This window comes from Patiria miniata, unplaced genomic scaffold, assembly GCF_015706575.1.
Source record: "Patiria miniata isolate m_02_andy unplaced genomic scaffold, ASM1570657v1 HiC_scaffold_29, whole genome shotgun sequence".
NCBI lineage: Eukaryota > Metazoa > Echinodermata > Asteroidea > Valvatida > Asterinidae > Patiria > Patiria miniata.
This window is the reverse complement of record NW_024037068.1, coordinates 9,704,106-9,725,604: the sequence shown is the minus strand read 5'-3', so window position 1 is coordinate 9,725,604 and position 21,499 is coordinate 9,704,106. Positions and strand designations below refer to the sequence as shown.

At 42.1% G+C, this 21,499-nt stretch overlaps 2 protein-coding genes across 3 annotated transcripts in view; both read right to left on the bottom strand.

Annotated features, from left to right (window-relative positions):
• LOC119736001 (hormone-sensitive lipase-like) overlaps nt 1-5,525 on the bottom strand; it is a 28,156-nt gene extending 22,631 nt beyond the window's left edge. Inside the window, exons 1-2 of the mRNA XM_038209987.1 lie at nt 5,128-5,525; nt 2,204-2,404 (exon numbers count right to left, since the gene is read on the bottom strand). Of these exons, the coding sequence (XP_038065915.1) occupies nt 2,204-2,404; nt 5,128-5,517 (591 nt within the window). The 5' untranslated portion in view covers nt 5,518-5,525. The remainder of the gene's footprint in view (nt 1-2,203; nt 2,405-5,127) is intronic.
• An 8,958-nt stretch (nt 5,526-14,483) lies between these two features.
• Nucleotides 14,484-21,499, bottom strand: part of LOC119735505 (rho GTPase-activating protein 32-like) — a 72,011-nt gene continuing 64,995 nt past the window's right edge. For both annotated transcript variants that reach the window (XM_038209216.1, XM_038209217.1), the window contains 2 exons: nt 20,695-20,903; nt 14,484-17,859 (listed from right to left, as the gene is read on the bottom strand). In XM_038209216.1, coding sequence (XP_038065144.1) covers nt 15,785-17,859; nt 20,695-20,903 — 2,284 coding nt within the window. In that variant the 3' untranslated portion in view covers nt 14,484-15,784. The remainder of the gene's footprint in view (nt 17,860-20,694; nt 20,904-21,499) is intronic.

Genomic DNA, 21,499 nt, shown 5'->3' with positions numbered 1-21,499 from the left:
TCAGGATACGGTAGTATCGACATTTTGTACTCAGCTGCTGCGCTATCGCCATTTGATGATGGCAATCTACGCATAGATCAATAACGGGTACCAGCCAAAACAGAACAGCGGTCAATCTCAATCTGTACGTACGGTCCGGCTACATCATGCATAGCCCCACTAGTGTGGCCGCGGTATGCTGCGCTGAACCTCTGGCCACACACCGTGGTACCGCGTACTACTGAGGGCGTTTTCATAAAAATTACGGTCAGTTTCTTACAAATGGTTGTATTCTATGATGTCCCATCTATCACTTCTGGGATGCTTAGGTGTAATGATGTTCAATTTTCCGAGATATTCTTGAATCTTTCTGGAGCCCATATGCACTCGTGAAACGTCTGGTGACATGGGTGATGGCAGCCATTTTGAATGTGACAAGAGATGACCTCAAGCTGTGACGTCGCGTTTATGCAAAGTGCTTGTCGAGCGAGGGCGCGAGTTGCAAATGTGACGGCTGTTTCCTGTACCATGCATTTATCGTCTGGGGGCCACGTGCACTGATCTCTATTCAGGATCCACAGCACAGGAAACAGTCGTCGCATTTGCAACTCGCGCCCTCGCTCGACAAGCAATTTGCATAAACGCGATGTCACAGCTTGAGGTCATCTCTTGTCTGCAGCTTGAGGTCATCTCTTTTCAAAATGGCTGCCATCACCAGACGTTTCAAGAGTGCATATGGGCTCCAGAAAGATTCAAGAATATCTCGGAAAATTGAACATCATTACACCTAAGCATCCCAGAAGTGATAGATGGGACATCATAGAATACAACCATATGTACGAAACTGACAGTAATTTTTATGAAAACGCCCTCAGTAGTACGCGGTACCACGGTGTGTGGCCAGAGGTTCAGCGCAGCATACCGCGGCCACACTAGTGGGGCTACACCATGCAGTAACGTTTCGCATACGCAATGTGTGTAGGCAGCGAATGCAATCCTATGCAAACTTTGCCATCTTTGCGTGGACCTTTGAACAAAACAGGTCCACACGATGCAGGTTGCGTGAACCTTGTGTGGTCTAAGCCAGGTCACGTGATCGATGACGGGCCAATAAAAATTCACAATCTAGCACCATGGTATAACTATACAGTATGTACATGTACTTCAGTGGAGGATTCCATACATGTATTCCATTGTCATGTATCGGAAACAGAGTGGACTGGTCCTCTATTTAGCCCAGGTTGGACGAAGTCTTCATTGCATTACGACTAACGTCCAGGATGAGAATTCTCTACATAAGACCACCCAAAATGTGGACCAGATTTTTGTTACGTTTTACCTCGTTACAGAAGCTTATTTCATGCCTACATTTTTTATGTGTCCTTACCTATTGGGCCGCTGGGTTCAGGGATTCCATATGTGATGCTGACCGACATTAATCAGGAAAATAAACTCTAAAGCAACGTTAAACTTGTACGTGTTTGTAGTCTCTTTTCATCAGTTTTATTCCCGAGTCGTACGTCATGTACGTGCGCACAAAAGCACGCACGCACGCTAGCGCCCTCATTTGTTTAGTTTTGGTTGGAACAGTGTCGTCACTCCAGCCAACCGACGTCACGAAAACGCTCAACCAATGACCAAAGCCGAAACATGTTTCTGGTAACGAAAACACGCTCGGTCATTGGATTAGCGACCGCGCCTTCAAGTACATTGTAAGTGCGCGTGCGTATGAGGATGGTTACTAAGCAAATCGCGCGTGCGCACTGCATATTCACGCTGCATAGTCTGGCTCCCAGACCAGACGTGATATGAGCGCCGAGAATAATTGTCAGGTCTAGGGAACCAGACTACACGCTGCACGGACGTACGACGTCATGTACGACTAGAATAGACTCGGCGGTGAGAAACTGATGAAAAGAGTCTACAAACACGTACAAGTTTAACGTTGCTTTCGAGTTTATTTTCCAGATTAAGGTCGGTCAGCATCGCATATAGAATTCCTGAACCCAGCGGCCCAATAGATAAGACTACATAGAATACTACAACGTAAAAATTGGCTTCTCCAACAAGGTAAAAATATTGAAAATATTGGTCATAATTTTTTCGCCCGGTTTGAGCACTTCATACCCTGGACTCCCTCCGTTACGTAGGGAGGAAAGGGAGTCCACCTGGGCTAGTCCTCTACTTAGTAAAAGACAGTAGGGAGTTAGGGTTCAAACCTGACCTGAAAGCCCAAGCAGCGTCCGTAGAAGCACTCCCTGTCCAAGGCCTGGACCTCCAGCATGATGTCCATCGGCATCTGTTCCAGCTGGTCCTTCTCAGGAAACAGCTGACACTGGTCCACGTCCGAGTAAGCTAGGAGCTTCTCCCCGTAGCCCAGAAGCACCCTCAGCTGGCTCAGCACTTTGCCATAGGCTTCAAGTTCCTAAAGACAAGGATAAAAATATCATTTCGATTAAAGGGAAAGTACAACATAAGCTTTTGCAGCAATTTTTGGAAATAAATGGATTTGGAGGATTAGTAGCCTATGTTATATAGCAAATATTGCTGAAATGACTTGTTTCACGTTTTGGGCTGGTAGATGCTGGAAAAACCATGAAAACCAATCGTGTTCTTGTAGTCTTGTTCCCTGACCCCACTTTAGATGACACGGAGCAATCATGACTTTGGGAAATTGTATGGTCAGAGAATCAGTCTAGCAGGCTTGTACCCCTTTACAGGCGTGCAAACAATTGCGAAGAAAACGCGGAATAACTAATTATGAAAAATTAGGAGCAGTTTTTGAAAAAAAAGCCAGTTTTCTCCAACGCTGGTCGGCCGACCAGCGTTGGAAAAATACCATTTTTCTTGAAAATGACAGTAATAATAATAATAATAATAAAGGACATTTATATTGTGCAAAACCTATATGGATATACTCTTCTGCGCATTACAAAAAACAAACAGAAATGCAGAAAAATACAAAATACTAGAAATACTTAATTGTACCCCAGGAGCCACAATTTTACAGGATGCTTTAGACCGTCATTCCCTAACAATCTAGTAAGGTATTTCGTGATTATTTGATCATAACGTTTTGTGATGTTTGCAAATGTTGTATCTTCCCTTCATCCAGATACATTAAATGTGCGGAGACTGGGTTTTCAATCTTCGTCTGGCACATTGGCATAGTGACTTCGTGTTAAAGTAATGAGAATCCGATAAGTTCGGACTTAAGCCTATTTCCCTTTTAAATTTTTTTTTCCAGAGCCACGAATCAGAAAACAACACGGAATACTCTGCAATGAAATGTAGGATTTGATTTAAAACAATAAGATTAAGAGAAGATAATGCTTTGTTTTGGGGACACTAAATATAGTTTCAAAAATATCGGTCACGCTGGAATTCATACTCGAGCAGCATTGCTTGCGAGGCGGACGCAGTATCCACTACTAAGTACTAGGCCACGTGTATGCTCGACAAGAAATGGTAATTTAATATCATATATGAGCATGAGGACGCTTTATGATCTGCCGACTAGCCTTAGGCCAAAAAAAAAGTCTCCGGTTTCTGGTATGCGCGCGCGTCGCCGTAGCCATGCGCGTCGGCAAAATGAAAAAGTTTTTTTTTCAATGAAAGATGATGTCTCAAAACCGCAAAACTCACTGGTTTGACTGGAATCCTGCTGCTGCACAATTTTAACGTGTTTTTAGATTGGGTTATGGTCGAGAATTTAGCTTTATGTGGCCTCTCTGGACTCCCATATATTCGCACTAAGTTTAGTCGGGCACCATTTGCAGTCATCAGCCGACATTTGAAGCAAAAAAATCAGGTAAAAAAAAAAAAAAAGCCGCGTCGCCGCACCACTTTTTGGGCAAGCTCCATACCAGAAACCGGAGACTTTTTTTTTTTGGGCCTTAGCCTAGGAATGGAAACAAAATGCGAGAGCGGTTCACGTCTAAATAAACTGTGGCTGCCAACTTTGAGTAAGAGCCGGGAGTGAGAATTTGGCGATGGCGCTTGATGATCAGAACTAAATGCGCGCGTGAAGGGCGACGCCCCAACGGCGTCGGGTTCGAGGCCCGCTAGTTAAGAGCCCTGGAAAAATTTGGGGGAAAAATGTTGCAACCTGATGCCACTTCAGCGGTTACGTCAAGTATTTCCTAACAAAATTGGAAATGTTTCTCAGTCCCACTCCCAGATTCATGTTTACGTCTTATCATCATTTTTGCAATGACTGACCTACTCCTAGAACTATGAGGCTCCGCGTGAGCGGAGCCTCATAGATGTAGAAGCCCGCAAAATTGTCTGCAGCACAAAACACTAATAAAGTACAAAAACGTCCATCAAAATGCAGCCATTTCACACAGAACCGCTGCACAGTTTGCCCCTATACTCCGTACTTTACCTCTTGACATACTCACGTATCATGGGCGGAACTAACATAGGTGGATTCTGTCGGTTTTTAGGCCAAAATGATGAAAAATAGTGATCTACAAAGGACAAGTTGCCGTCTTTATAGACAGCATGATTTCTTTTGTAACGTCGCGGCTCACTTGACTTATATTTTGGCCACCACCACCTGACCACTGACCAACTGACCAAGGTTTACTACAATTTTTCTAACGTAGTGGTTACTTTTATAATGCCGCAAATCACTTTTTCGGCGTTTTTGAAATAATAATCACTACGGAAATGTGTTCCTTGTAGAACATCATAATATGTGTACGTGACCAAAATGCGCGTCAACTGTTGATACAACGCGCGCGTATTTACGCGTAGAACGTTCATATTATGCGCGGCCATCTTCGTGAGACCGGGGGCGAATTGGTCAATATGCAAAGTCTACTGTGTGAATGTTGTATGCATATCCGCTATCCAGTCTTTATGAGGCTCCGCTCACGCGGAGCCTCATAGTCATACTAGTTCTAGGAGTATGACTGACCTTCATTGAGATGATATATGAAGAGAAAAGTGGCGTCAGGTTGCAATATTTTTTCCAATTTTGGATTCTAGACGCTCTGTGGTGTGATCTGAGGCAAATTCTTACCACTTTTTACAAATTGTTTTTGAGCAAAATATCATCATTTAAACATCATTGTCGAGTTTGGAGTCAATAATTTTTTCGGTTTTTTAGCGTGAGAAATCCCGTGATTTTATAATTTTTACCCTCAAATAGTGGCCGGCCCTGAACAGCAAACTGTCCCTATTGACGGCCACATATCGCGAGATTTGGATGAGTTTTTCCACGGAGCACTCCACCACGCTGATCAGGCTGCGGTACCCGTTCCCCGGCGTCCGCTCATCGAAGTCGAACCGCGGCGCGATGGACGCCAACGTCTCCACCGCCGGCCGTACGGCATCGCTCTCTTCCTCGATCAGACAGAACACCGTGAAGAACTTCTCGCCGCTGCTGCTTTTCGACTTCTGGTAATGCTCAATGTTGTTGATGACGAGCTGTCGCAGCGTCTTGATGGCCAGCAGGACCGAATACGAGGGATTTTGGGTGTCTTTTTGGTCAGCGCTGTTGCTGCTCTTTGACTCACTGTGCGACTCCATGTTGGCATTGCCAAGCTCAAGAAAAATGCATACGCTGTGTGCATAATGCATTTGGTAAACGGAACCTTGACCCAATCCCGTCCACGTACGTGTGCGATCTTAGCGAGAGCCAGTCTAGGGCTTGGGCCCTACAGGTTTATTTTTAACTTTGCGGAAAAAGTTTGCTTTACTCATTCATTCAAGCGGAACGCCAAAATGAGTCATCGATTGTCTGAATCAAACAGATGACATTTACGTGATTTAACTGCAAGTACTATACACAGACACGATGTTTTTATCCCACCAACAAAATATACTAAACTAAGAGACTGCAAAAATCGATAATTTTTTTTTTCAGTCCCGGGAAGGGGGCGGGGTCAGGGAAACCCCTAGCTGTTTTAAAGGGTGCAACCATGGAGTAATACGAACTTCTTATTCCTCCCATGGTGCAACCAAGAAACACCAGTGATAATCCCCATAATTCCAAAATTCTTTTAAAAATACTCAGAACTCTCACATGTTTTCAGGCTGCACAGAAAAATGATGATCAACCTGTCGTATTTCGTTTTCCTTTCAATTGTTGGTGGGTTGACCAATGACTTTTTTGGAGAAATTCTCACTCCAAAAAGACCACACCTAAAACGAAGTATATTTCCCAAACTGAAAAAGTGGCCATGCATTTAGAAGACCCCTCTACAACTTGGCTAATAGCGCCACTTTCTGACCTTTAATCCGAAATGCTCAGATTTGGAAGCCCCAAGTGCCATATATTTTCAATCCCAAGTTCCATGGCTCTCAGAACTGGTATCTTATCATAGAGCATTTGAGCCTATTTACTTGGTTGCACCCTTTAAAGTTTCGAGCAATAAAGCCACCATTAATTACTATGATTAGAACTGCATTGTTTTGATTATATCATTGTTTTGTTTGACGATTACTCTCGATAGTCAACAGATTTGTGTTAAGTACGACCAATCCCATTACATTTTCCAGGACGAATGTCAATTCAATACAGCAGGTATCATTTCCTGAGTTATTTCCCGGAAAACGACTTTTGCCTTAATTTGTTCCGTACGGTTTTTCGCGATAAACATACCACATTGTTTCGGTCATATTATTTGTGTTGTTTGACGATTTCTTCGATAATCATCACATTTGTGTTACATATTACGACCAATCTTTGGACGGAATTTCAATTAAATACAACAGGTATATCTTGAGTTATCTCCTGGAAAACGTGAGTGTGTTTGACTTCAGTTTAATAGTTAAACTTTTAGGCAGAGTTTTCTCCGTGTTGACAAAAATTCTTTACGGTGTTTGTGTAGCGCGCCCTCTTTTGAAAGAAAGTGTTTTTTTTTCCGCGAGAAACGCGTGGTTATAAATATTTTTTATTGTTTGAGGATCTCTCAATAAATTTTTTTATACAATACGATCGGTGTTTCTTCCAGAAAACGAGTGTGTTGTTTTTGTTCCCTGAAAGTTGACTTTTATTCGGATGGTATTTTCGCGCTTAATTGCACCACATTGTTGTGGTTATATTATTTTTTATTGTTTGACGATTTCTCTCTATATTCGATGAAAGTTGTGACGGGAATTTAATTTCAATACAGCAGGTATTTCTTGAGGTATCGTCCGGAAAACGAGTGTGTTCTTTTGTTCCACGAAAGTTGACTTTTATTCGGATTGTATTTTTCGCGCTGGACACTATTGTTTTGGTAATATTGTTTTTATTATTTAACAATTTCTCTCGATTTTCAACATATTTGTATTATATGTTACGACCAATAATTGGACGAAATTTTAATTCAATGCAAACGGGTATAATCTTGAATTATCTTCCGGAAAACGAGTGCGTTTAACTTCATTTAGGCAGAGTTTTTTTTTCTCCGTGTTGGCAAAAATACTGCGGTCACGTCACCACTATTTGTATAGCGCGCCCTCTTTTGAAAGAACATTTTAGTTGCATTTTTCGCACTAGAACTACACTACATTGTTTTTGTTATTTCATTTTTTTTATTGTTTGAGTATTTCTCTTTATATTCTAAAGATTTATATATGTCAAATATCACGGGCAATCCCTGGACGAAATTGCAATACAATACTACAGGTATTTCTGGAGTTTTTTTCCGGAAAACGAGTGTGGTGTGTTTGTTCCCTGAAAGAATGCCTTTTATTCGGTTTGTATTTTCGCGCTTAACACACCACATTGTTCTGGTTAAATATCATTTTTATTGTTTGGGGATTTCTCTTCATTTTCTGTAGATTTGTGTTATATATCACGAACAATCCTGAGATGAATTTTCAAGACAATACAGTAGGTATTTCTGTAGTTTTCTTCCGGAAAACGAGTGTTTTGTTTTTGTTACTTTCCTGAAAGTTGATTTATTTTCGGATTAAATTTTTTCGCGCTTAACACACCACATGGTTCTGGTTATATTATTTGTATTGTTTGACGATTTGTCTCGATATTCAACAGATTCGTGTTATATGTAACGACTAATAACTGCACGACATTTTAATTCAATGCAAAAGGCACATCCTGAATTATCTTATGGAAACGAGTGTTTGACTCTAGTTAAGCAGATTTTTCTCCGTGTTGACAAAAATCATTTACGGTGGTCACCGCTATTTGTGTAGCGCGCCCTCTTTTGAAAGAAATTTGTAGTTGGCTTCAATTCGGATTGTGTTTTTCGCGCGTAAAAAAATACATTCCCGTTTAACAGACAAAAATGATCCGTTTCGGAAGTGACAACATTATTTTTAAAACTCATATTCCAGATTCAACATTTTATTAACACCAACAACGACGTCAATGTAACAATCAACATACACAGCACCATGTAAAAATGGTTAACATAAATTAACAGAAATGCATAAATTTGCATAAATTATATATATGTATATTATATACGAGGCACGCTTGCAGCCGCCAACCACGAACCACCCTGTTGAATTATTAATGACCCAATGCATATTTAATTATGAGCATGTAGTACATGTCTTCAACTATGAATTATGTACAACTTGGAAGCTATATACACATGTATGGCAAGTTACAACGGGCTGTTAATAATTAAACAAATAATATTCTTCTCATTTAATTCAGAACATTTTCTTTTAACTTCAGAACATCAGTTCATGAAAAATTTAGTCCTCAATATGATGCAGCAATCACACTCTACTCTCAGCACCTGAAGTGCGTTATTCTATACAAACTCTGCCCATAGTCTTGAGAGATACGACCACTTCAAAACGAGGATTACTCTTGTCGACATATACATGTATTCCATTTCTTTGCAGATGATTATTTTCAAAGAACTACAGATTGCAGATTATCTTAAAAAAAACTTGGAAACTGTTCAACACATAAATTCAACTGTTCAACAATACAAATGTCACATTTAAGTGCATTTTGAGATTTTTTGGGTAAAAAAAAGTTATAAAAACATTCAAGGAAGCATTTGTAATATATCAACAAATAACACCAATGGAATTTATTTAAAGAATAAAAAACTCTTTTTTTCACTCGAGGTTGAGACAGGGCATAGAAAATGAAGACGTCAGTTCCGATAAACTAATTACAAAATGTGCTTAGGACTTTGAATTTAAAGTAGGGTAATTTTTCATTGAAAAAAACCACCTCAAATCTGCAAACATGTAATTATCAGACTGACTACATGCATACTGTTCACACTAGAAATGTTGTTGGACTATTAACATAGATTCCGTTGTCACAACCACTTGTCAACTAAAGTTCACCTTCCTAAAACTACAGGGCGAGTCAAAAAGAAAGTTACCTAATTGAAAAATATATTGGAAATATTTGGCTTGCTCCATTTCACACCAAAAAATAGGGATAAAGTACATCAAATTAGGTTTTGCCCTTCACCGACGTTTAAACACTGTAAACTCAGTGTGTTACCTCCCGAGTGAAAGATGGAAAAATATCACTCGGGTGGGACTCGAACCCACGACCTCCTGCTTTCTAGTGCAGATGTCTTACCACATCTACATAAAGTACATCTTATTGACTTTTAATTGTGAACATTTCACGTAATTTGCGTACTCTGTTCCAAAGTTATGTCAATTTCAATGAAAAGATGACAAAACTCGGCTGTCCACCACTGATCAATTTACAAGAAGTGTTGACTGGTGTGATGTGGGATATGACGTTTTGAACACCCGAGGCGAAGCCGAGGGTGCTATGCGCCCCGAAGGTGTTCAAAACGTCATATCCTCCATCACACCAGTCAACAATTGTTTTGTTATACCTCTGTCTTGGATTCTTTGGATTTTGTTGTAAAAATAACGAAAACAAACAGCAGTAACAATCACGACAATCGAACGTCAACTCACATGCCGTGTGCTCGATAAAGCTGATCGTCCGCTAGTTCACTGCTCACACTCATGTGTGAAAACATGGTGAAAATAGCTTGGATACCAGCGATACAAGCGTTTTTACACCGTACGGTACCGTACGTGCGTGATGTCCCACAGGGAGTGTGCCATGATTTTTTGTAAACTTAACACGTGATCGTTCTAGGCCAATGAAAATACAGTATTCAAGACAGCGGTTTAACAATTACCATTCTACGAACCTGATGAATGCCTATTTTGAACAATGAAACACGGTCGTTTAATCTGTAATTCTCGCCCAGCTCTATAGCTTCTAATGGCATTCCATTGAGCTATAAAAAATGATTCTTTTAGTAAAGCGTTCATAACTCCTGATAGCATGGATCGATTTCAGTCATTCTTTTTTTTTTTTAGATGAGTGGAAGAGGACGCGCGTTGCAGATATACTTCATTGGTGTTTCAAGTTTGATTGCTTTTTAAGATAAAAAAATCGTTAATTTGGGTATCTTTCTTTTTGACTCACTCTGTACATTCAGCTTCGGTTATGGGGAAAGCCCTTAGTTTATTAAATACAAAATAATAGTCTCAAATGCCAAAACGAACCCTCTTTTAGCATTTTGAAGAGAAATTAAAGTGCTGTCTTAAATCAAGACGTAGAGGGAGAGAGCAAATTATTGGCAAGAGAAGATTTCAGATTTCAACTCCAGAAGAAAAATAAATCGAAGAGCCCTATCACTATTTTCGTACATACAAAACAGGGCGAGTCAAAAAAAAGAAAAAAAAAAAGAAAAAGGGAAACCCAAATGGCAGGACTAATTTATTTTTTAGGAAGTTCTGCATGTAGCACTTTCAAAATCTAGGATATGAAAGCCCAAATAATAAGCTTTCTTTTAATACAAGAATCTTCAAATCACTAATGTACTTTTCAAGTTACGGAATTTTAAACAACCACCGTTTTAAAGTCCTGTCCACGGATCACAAAAAAGGTGTGCGTTCTTTCAGCAAAACAAAAACACTTCACGTACATCCCTATCTGAATTGTTGTGGGTGTTTAAAATTCCCAAACTTGAAAAGTACATGAGTGATTTGAATGATTCTTGTACTAAAAGGAGGCTTATTAATTGGGCTTTCATATCCAAGATTTTGAAAGTGCTACATGCAGAACTTAATGAAGAAAATGGTCCTGCCATTTGGGGTTTCCTTTTTTTTTTATTACTCACCCTGTATGGGCATTCTGTACTTGTATTCCTGACAACCAATATTTGTGAAGCGTTCTGGCAAAATGAGACAGGACTGGGCCGAGGTCAAAATGAGGGTTTGTGGGTACTAGAAAAAAGAAGAAGAAATCCTCCTCACAATACTGTTTGTTGCACTTCAATCGGACATTCCTTTGACAAGTTATGGCTGTTCAAATATTCATTTTATGTCGACATGTCGAGAAGTAAAATACTGAAGGAAAAGGCCTTTAAAAGTTCGGTTTTGTAGTCGTTAAAATGAAAGATGCCAATTGTTTTTCCTTGAAAACACTTTTTTTTCTTCTACGATGTTCATACTATTTCTTTGAACTATGTGCAGTAGACATATCAAAGATTACGCTACATCCACCAACTCGATGTGTCTAGTATCAATAAATCTGAAAATCGAAAAAAAAAAAAAATCGGTTTTGCATTTTTTCCCCCTATGGCCTGTGCCCAGTTTAGTCTCGCTTTGCCAGAGCGCCTCACAGATATCCTTCTAGTCACATCTCTACAGAGAAGCAATGAGAGGTTCACAAAAAGAACATTATTTTGGCACATTTCACCACATGGAATAAATAACAGTATTAAATTAACAAATGCTTATGTGACCCATTTTAAATTTGCATATCTATACGTATTTATAGTTTATATTTAGTATACAAACGACAATATGAACTTGGTTTTTCCTTAACCGTGTTTGGAGCGTTGAATAAATGTACAAAAGTAGCTCACAACAGCTGTTTTTGGTTTGTGTTGTAAATGATGGTAGACACACGTTTTATCATCACTTGCAGAATGCGAGGCCGAGAGTAACCGTCACTTGGTTTCATACGTAGTTTGAAAGAATATTGACGCGATTAGAGAAGTGCCCGTCCATTTGTCATGGCCATTGATGCTTCTGGATCATTCTAGAAATTTAGGGTCACTTTATTGGGTACCCTATTGACCCCTTGATTGATACCAGTTGGGAGAGGATTCCCGAAACAAGCTTACGAACCACTCAAAATTGTACGACCATTTGCCACGAGATATTTACAAAGACTTCGTAAAATTCAACTAGGTTTTCAAAGATTAACCTGAACTCCCTAGCATGATTTACTAGGAACCATACCCATCCTGGCAAATTCCAACACCATCTGGGAAACTGCACACACGTACACATATTTCTGACTTTGATTCTGGAGGTGTGCCAACCCAATGTACAAAGACTGTCAGTTTAGGGGTACTGTACCCATCCAGACAGATTCCAACAAAACATGCCGTTCGGATTTGATGGGTTGAGTTATGTTACGGTTAATCTTGTTATTTCCCCACTTGTGCATTGACAGGCACATCTACATGTAGTCTGTGACTCTGCATACACGAAAAAAAAAAGCAGGATACCAGTACATGTCACGATCTGTCAACTGTTTCAGAGATTGCGCCATAAACACTTATTCACAACGCTGTATAAAAACACCATCACTCTTGGAAGCATTTCATATTAAGTTACAAGGACAAGGCAACGATATCTGCTTTATAACACGCAGGCACAATTCTGGCAAAATACACAGGAATCCCTTGTTAATTTAATTGTAGGAAATCACAGTCTCACTTAGTTAATCTTCCCACGATGATTGCTTACTCACTTTTTTTTTCAGAGACATATTTTTAGCATTTTCAAGTTTAGCTTGATGATCTTATACCGTACAAATCTGAATTGGTTGATGCATTGGAAATGTGCTTCATGTGCCAGTTAGGCATGAATGCATTGAAGAAAAGCAGATTTTGTCATCTGGTAATAACAAAAATAGTACGGCCACTGCTGAAATAGCAGTGCGCGCACTATTTTTGGTTAGAACAAAATAACGGCAAAGAAAGTTTATCCTGTTGATAATACTGACTGCCAATTAAAGTTAACCATGCCTTTTGATATTATACAAATACTGAATGTTTATGAGTGCAATGGTAAGAATAATTTCATGAGGTGACAGATGGAATGTTCCAGTGGAATGGAACATTCCATCTGTCACCGAATGAAATTACTCTTTCCATTGCACGAATGTGAAACATTCATAATTTGTTTTATACAACACCTGAATAAATCCTCGTCATCTGATTGGTCAGAGCCACCAATAGTGTGACCGTGCAATGGAACTTCTATTTACTGTGGAATAGAACTTCTAGAATAGAAGTTGAGGTAAAAAAAATTAGGCTAGTGCATACAATGTCCCCTGTCCGTATATTAATGCTTTTGATTATTACATGTACATGTAAATTTACAAAATACTTCTTTTTTTTTTTAAACCAATACCAACAAGTGAAGCCTTTAATATATATCCGACAGTAACTGACATTTCAGGTTTAAATACTGTTTTGAACTGACACAGATATACAGATTTTTCACGATATAAACATCTTTTTTGAGCGGCGTACACATTGGATTACAAGTAACTAGTATCAACGCTGACACATTATAATTTTTTCCCTCCATTTTTTCCACTTGACTTGCTGATACATAATGCTTTCACTTTTGAAACCCTGCAGTATATACATATTCATGAGCGCATAAAAATGGGTTATTATCCTTTCCCGGGAATCATACATTGTACAAACAGTGGTAAAAATTGGTGGGTTTTTCTTGTCCAAATATTGCTTCCACAAAATGAAAAACAAAAAAATCGGACGGAAGGGTAGGCAACAATTACCCTTGTAAGTCCTGCTTTTTTTTTTTTAGAGGCCAGGAAACCCATTTTATGATCCTTCATACCATGAATGTTATGTCACACTTTAAAGTGTGAAATTAACTCTTCTTGTGGGAAGTCAATATTCAGAGCAATATGTTAAACCCTTTAAAACCCTGCAGGTCAGTTTCAGGTGAAGGGATATGAAGTGTTAAAGTAACTGTGTCACACAGAGAGTCACTGCACACACGAAAACAGCACTGTGGAGAGCAGTGAAGCATGACTGAATCTGCCTGCTTGCCCTGAGCTTAACCACACAAAAGAATTGTGCAGGGATTTGAAGTGTTATCCATACTCCACAGAAGATTACCTCAAAGGAATTTGAAGTATGGGTGCTAACTCTATGGGCAAAAGTGGCTTTGCAAAAACTTGAAGGGTTTTGAAGTGAAGAAGACTATAGGGTTAACCCTCCTCTGCACTTCAAAACCCTTCAAGTTTTGCAAAACCACTTTTGTCTATGAGTTGGCACCCACACTTCAAATTCCTTTGAGGTAATCTTCTGTGGAGTATGGATAACACTTCAAATCCCAGCACAATTCTTTTGTGTGGTTAAGCTCAGGGCAAGCAGGCAGATTCAGTCACGCTTCACCGCTCTCCACAATGCTGTTTGTGTGTGTGCAGTGACTCTCTGTGTGACTCAGTTACTTTAACACTTCATATCCCTTCACCTGAAACTGACCTGCAGGGTTTAAAAGGTTTTACATATTGCTCTGAGTATTGGCTTCCTACTAGGAGAGTTAAACTATCAATGTACTGCCCTGAACAGCTCAGTCTATAAACTGCAACAGCCCAAAATCTCAAGCAATTTCAGTAGATACAATAACAGGCAAGGGTCCAATTTAGTGGTGCCGATATTAAGCAATTTTTTTCTCCTTCAAATTTTCAAAGACATTGACTAAATAGGGTACCGCCAACACAGGGCTGGATAGCTCAGTTGGTAGAGCACTGGAACGGTAATCCGGAGGTCGCAGGTTCAAACTCTGCAACAGTCAATTTCTTTGTTCAAAGTTTTTTTTTTAAGCAAAAGTCGTTTGGAAGTCCAGACAGTGGCAAATTCCATGTACAGTGTACAGTGTTAGCTGAATGTCTTGCGCTGCTTAGCACAACTCTGAAAATGAGTCTAAGAAGAGGTCATAATTTTATCAAAATATCCAGAATTATGTTGGTTATTTTTTAGTGAAAAGTGGTAAAAGGTAGTCTATGGAATCTCCCCTTGCACAGCAAACGTCTATTGGCATCAGGAGTCAGGTTGACGTAGGGGTACTTCCCTCGCCTTCCACCGCTGTGACCTAGGTTCAAGTCCCGCCTGGGCCATTATGTGGAGTGGCTTTTCAGTCCCTACCTGATTCCGTGAGTTTTCCCCAGAATATTCTTCTGGGCTTTTCCTCCCACTTCTATAACTATAACTTCTTCTCATTGTCTTCTCTCCACAGGTTTCTTCAGGCTTGCGAGCTACAGTGCCTAGGGCGCTTTTGAGGAATCCTTGGTTTCATTACCAGAAATGATTAATAATTAAATAGTAATGTGCAAGCAGATTCTGCGATTAATTATGCGATTCTGCGATTAATTATGCAAAAACAAGACTGCGTCTTGACCTCGAGATTCTGACCATTCAGCGGGCGCCTTCTATCGGGTCTTCCGTAACCCGTTGATGTATTACAAAATCATGGCAGCCAAATTGGCCAATCAACAGCTTAGTCCACATTTCTGATCGAAACGACGTCACAAATTCTAAAGTCAACTCCGATTGGCTGGTGCGCGGGATCGCATACAATTTGCATTGCTCACATATATCACACGTCTGTTACGGAGAGGGCTCCGTTGAACAACGGGTGATACACAGACTAGGTTAAAGGTGGATCAATATTGCAATTTGTATATTTCAAGCTTCTTCTGTTCTGCTCAAGCAGGCATATAATAAACAGGAATTTAAAACATATACACACGGGGACAATGTTGGAAACAAGGGAGTTACAATTCTATTACATGTTCCACAACTTCGTCCAGGGCCAACCCGTATGTACCCTGTCCGCTTTCCCCAAGCTCATCGGAGGGCGTACAGAAAGGCGACTCGACCACCTCAAAGGGAGAGTCCAGCATGTCACACGCTGGCGGGGTGGCTGTTCGGACATTGCAACCCACTCCCCTGTCGGAGAAGCTGTCTTCCAGATTGTCGTACTGCGAGGCAAGAGTGGCTTGGCTGGCGCGGATCTCCGGGGAGAGGCCCCCGAAGCCCGGCTTGAGTCCCAAGATGGAGGAGTCCAGATCCTCTTCAGGGGGAAACTTCATCTCGTGAAGGCCCTGGTCCTCATCTAGTGACGGGTTGCCCAGGTCTAGACTCAGGCTGGTGTCTTCTTGCTCTACGTCATGGTAAAGCTCTTCAGATGCTTCACTGGAGACCGCAACATCCGGTTTTGCGGCACGGTCCAACGCCGGGTCAACCAGGACGTTATCAGATGCGTCGTGCCACACTTCTAAACTCGAATCCAACTTTTCTGTTTCCCCGTGTTCCACACTGTTGAAATCAATGATGTCCGATTCCCTGTTGAGAATCTCAAAGTTAAATTTCAGATCGACCTCCGGGCTGTTACCGCTTTGTTCATGTTCCCTCTTCGAGCTGGCTTCCAAACTTGTTGCAAGGGACTGACTGCCCCCCGAAGACAGTAATGGCGTATCCCCTTGAGGTAAAGTTGCACTGTGTCGGGATGATTCCATTGGGGAAATTGGGGGTGATTCCACGGGGGCATTGCACTCCTCGACAATAAGCAGCGGCTCTGAGTGTTCGCAGGTCGCCGGTTCTACTGTTCTGTCGTGCTCATTCTCATTGTCCGATAATGACTGGTTGTAGCTTTCGTCCAGCGTGTCCAAAAACTGGGGGATGGGCTGGTACTCCTCGGTCTCCAGAGGGGCCCGGGGGAAAGACGTCCGCTTCCCGGATGCCCCCTCCTCGGCACTGGTGTCAAAATCCGGTGTGAGAGCCCGGTTGCTGTATTTCTCCATTATGTTGTCATACTCCGACAAAACTGTGTCCAAGCTGAACTTTGTCTCGGGTGGAAAGAGGTCGTCAAATAGATCTGAGTCCGTGTTTGAGTGGGCGCGCGCCGATAAGGACCTTGGTCGGGCCAGTGAGCCATGGACAGTCTCGCCATCCGGGAGCTCCTCATTTGTCTGCGAGTCCACATCCTGTGTCCTTTGCATTCCGTCCTGTTTACCATTTGTCTGTCGCTCAACCTCCTCACCTTGGTTGTTTTGGGTGCCCCGCGACTGCTTCCCCGGCTCCATTCCAAGGCTCAGCTCTCTGCGGACTTTGTTCTTGGTCTTCATCGCCCGGGTGATCTTCTCCAGGACCGAGGTCCCTTTGGATCCTTCAGGACTCTCCACTGATCCCTTCCTCCCCCACAACTTGGAGCTGGACTCCTCCTCCGCGATGTCCACCTCCCGTGGCGGGGACATCCCAAACAACTGCAAGTCCATCGGCGGGGAGCTTTTGATCTTCCGCCTGGAGGGCATCCCGATGGCTTTAGTCCGCCGTCGCACAGGTGCCTGAGGAGAGGTGTTGTTCTGGTCCGCGTCGCTCTTGGTCACACTCTCCGAATCCTCCCCGTTGACAATCGGGATGAGCTTGATGGAGTTGGTCATCAAGACCCGGGCGCTGATCTCCAGCAGGTTCTCCTCTCCCGTCGTCGTCTTGGGTTTTGTCTCCGTGGAGATGTCCCTCGGCGTCAGCAGCAACGGCGTCTTGGGAGAGGTCATGTTGGATTCCGAGCTGCTGATGCTCTGGTCGATCCACAGCGGGCTGGACTTCCTCCGCTCCGGCTCGCTCTTGGCAACATCGCCAAACTCAACCTTCTTTTCCCTGAGGAAGATCTCGTCATCGGAGTCGTCCTGGTTGTTGAGATGCGCCGTCGAGGCAAGGAAGTCCTCCGTAGCCGCGGCGATGGTGGCTGCATCCACCTCAAAGAAGGAATCGTGGGAGGAGGCACGTTTCAGGCTGGAGCTGTCCACACAGGCAACGGAGTTTCTCCGCATGATGACTTTATGAGAACCTACACCAACAGAAAAGAGGAAAGTCAGGTTTGCTACGAGTAGCTACTTGAAAAGATTGGACAAACACATTATGACTCAACATCTGCTATTTGGCTTATCCAGTATCTTGCCAATTTCTACTGCAATTCCAACAAGTTACCCTCACTCCCAAGGCAGTTTTTGCCAGACACTTTCCTGAATCCTCCCTAATCCCTATCTGGGCCCGATTTCAAAGCGCTGCTTTGCAGCCAATTTTGTACCTACCAAGCCTCCATCTATTTCAAAGAGACCGTTAGCAGTAAGCCCAGCAAAAGCACGCTTAACCCCAGAGGAAAAAGTTGCTTTACAATAGAAAGCAGTGGCGTTACAATAAAAATTCCCATGTGCGCGCAACTGTTATGGCCGCGGCCGCTAATCCTCATTGGAATGCAGTTGCCAGCTGTGGTATGCTGTGGCACACGGCTAGTGGGTAGTTCCACAGCTGCTGCTTTTGTGCAGTCCCGCTACCACACAAAGGCTGTGCAGTCATGTGGGTCACTTGCTCCATGTGTGGAGGAATGTCCCCATTGCACCCCGTCCTTAAGGGGTCAACAGCCAATATTGTGCTTACCAGGCCTCCATCTATTTCACAGACACTGTAAGCAGTTAAGCCCAGCAAAAGAATGCTTAACCCAAGAGGAAACAGTTGCTTAAAAGCAGTGATGTTACAATACAAATCTCCATGTGCGCGCAACCGTTAGCACATCCACGCCATGAAACAGTGCTTAAGCACTAGCATGAGTTTCTGCTATAGCAAGCACAACTTTTTGCTAAAGTTACAAAAAAACTGTCATAGTGCTGCTAAGCAGTGCTATGAAATTGGGCCCTGTGCTTAAATCAAATGGCACTGTTTGCACTTCAGTAAAGGGAATATACAACATTTACTTTTGCTGTAATTTTTTAGAAATGGATGGATTTGGGGGGTTTGACTTGTTTGAAGTTTCGGGTTCGTAGATGCTGGAAAAACTAAGAAAAACAATCATGTTCCTGTAGTCTGGTTCCCTGACCCCTCTTAAGATGAAACAACATTTTATAGACGTCGGAGAATTGTAAGGTCAGGGAACCAGTCTAGCCGTCTTGTACCCATTCATAGGTGTGTAATCGATGTAAACAAAATGCGACTTAACTAAATATGGTAAATTGGGGGCAGTGTTTAAAAAAGCACCAGTTTTTCCAACGCTGGTCGGCCGACCAGCGTTGGAAATTGATACAAAAACACCACTTTTCTTGAAAATGACAGCACACCTGGTGCCATGATTTTACAGGATGCTTCAGACTGTCATTCACTAACAGTCCAGTAAGGTATTTCGTGATTGCTTGGTAGGTTTTTTTTATGTTTGCAAATGTAGTATATTCCCTTTAAGGGACGGCTCACTCGATTAAAATAAAAGTGCCTCTAAGGCCAAAAAAAAAAAGTCTCCAGTTTCTGGTATGGAGCTTTCCCAAAAAGTGGTGCGACGACGCGGCTTTTTAAAATATTTTTTACCTGACTTTTTTGCTTCAAATGTCGGCTGATGACTGCAAATGGTGCCCGACTAAACTTAGTGCAAATATATGGGAGTCCAGAGAGGCCACATAAAGCTTATTCTCGATCATAACCCCATCTAAAAACATGTTAAAATTGTGCAGCAGCAGAATTCCAGTCGAACCAGTGAGTTTGGCGGTTTTGAGACATCATCTTTCATTGAAAAAAATACTTTTTCATTTTGCCGACGCGCAGGGCTACGGCGACGCGCGCGCATACCAGAAACCGGAGACTTTTTTTTTGGGCCTAAGCTTCCAAATCTCACAATCCTGCAAATGTCACCTCCAGAGTGGATGAAAGCACTGCCCTCCAGGACAGTCACTTTAAAAGCATTCAGTGTTGCAGTCGAGTCCATCACAAGGCCTTCACAAGTCATCCCGTCCCACGACAAAACACTAGCTATTCAGCTGAACTGTGGTAAGGGCTTCAGGTTATCAGCTTCGGTCCAAAAATATGGCCACCAGTATCAAACGATCGAAAGGGTCAATGCTCATAGCGATTTTTGGCAAGGTATGAACATCTGGAGTTGGAAAATGTGTGATGGCTTTCCAGTGTGAGCGATGGCATCTTATTGGGTGTTAGGCCCAAAAAAAAAATAAGTCGGCCTCTGGTCAGCGCACGCGTCAATTTTAATCATGCGCGTCGATCTTTTTTTTCTCCAAAATGTTCCGCGGTAGCTCCAACAGCGCCCTCTATTTCCGCACCTCCTCAATTTTTTTTTACCAAAGAGCAGCAAGGAATGGGAAATTGCACCACGGCAAATGATCGAAAGCACCAAGGCAAATTATGGAGGACACCAATGTACATGAGGACACCAAAAAAGCAAAATAGTACCCCACCTTGTCTGTACAATCCAAGCTTGAAGAAAAAAAAAAAAAAAAGAAGCCGCGTGGCCGCGTCAATTCCGGAACTTTGGTCTGACCAGAGACCGAATATTTTTTTTGTTTGGCCTTATCACTTTTAATTTATTTTTCAAAATGGCCGCCAATATGCTTGTTACCGGATTAATTCTATGTGGAAACAAGCAAGTTTTGGCCGCCATTATTTTAAAAAAGTGATAGCACCCAAAAAGCTGCTACCGCTGCAATGCCATCACATATTTTTCCAACTACAGGGGTGCACACCTTGCCAAAAATCACAATGAGCATTATTCCCCTCATTTGATACCGACCAAACCCCCAGGCTGATGGCCTACTTTGTTGTTCTACATCCCCTTTAACTAGTGACCGGACTAGTGACTAACTTGTGATGGACTTGACTTGACTGTAATTATTGTGACCGTATCACTCACCATTGCTGTCGCCGCTGCGTTGGCCGTCATAGCTGGAGTTACTGGAGTTGAGGGACTCCACACTGCGCACTGAGCGCAGGCCGCTGCGCCCCAGCCCTTTCATCAGCTCCTCCCCGTCCTTCTTCTTACCCTCCTTGGAGCCCGAGCGAGAGAAGAAGGCCTTCCAGCCGGGCGACTTCTTGGACTTGGCTGAGAAGGAGGCTCGTTTTCTAAAAAAAAACAAATACATTTTCGAATACATCACAAAGGGAAACTGACCGAGTGATCCCTGTTTGCTTTTTTCCCCAAGTTTGCAGCATTGCTAATAAGTAAGATTTGAGGCTTTGCATGTTGGAGATACTAATGAATGAAAGGTCTGCGGAAACACCATGTGCGAATAATTTCTCAACTAAGAGAATGGTTCTGAAAAGAACCAGAGGTATAAAACTGTTCCACTTCAGTGGGCACAGCAAGCTTGCTCTAAACTCCTAACTACCAATACTTGGCATCCAAACAGGATGCAACTTCACACTTCACCGATTACGCTTTTGCTACTTCATGTTTACTTTCTTAGAATTTAGGCACTCTCCTGAAGACGGTCAGAGCATAATGGCCGGAACGTCAAGTTTATACCTCCGTTTCTTTTCAGAACTATTCTCTTAGTTTGAGAAAATATTCGCACATTGTGTTCTGCAAACCTTTCATTCATTAGCATTGCTAATGTTGCTTGCATCGTGACTTTGGGCGTGATCCCTGGCTACATGGCATGTAATGGGTTTATGGCTTATGACTAGTGCCCCTTGAACGAAGACATTGACAACATGGG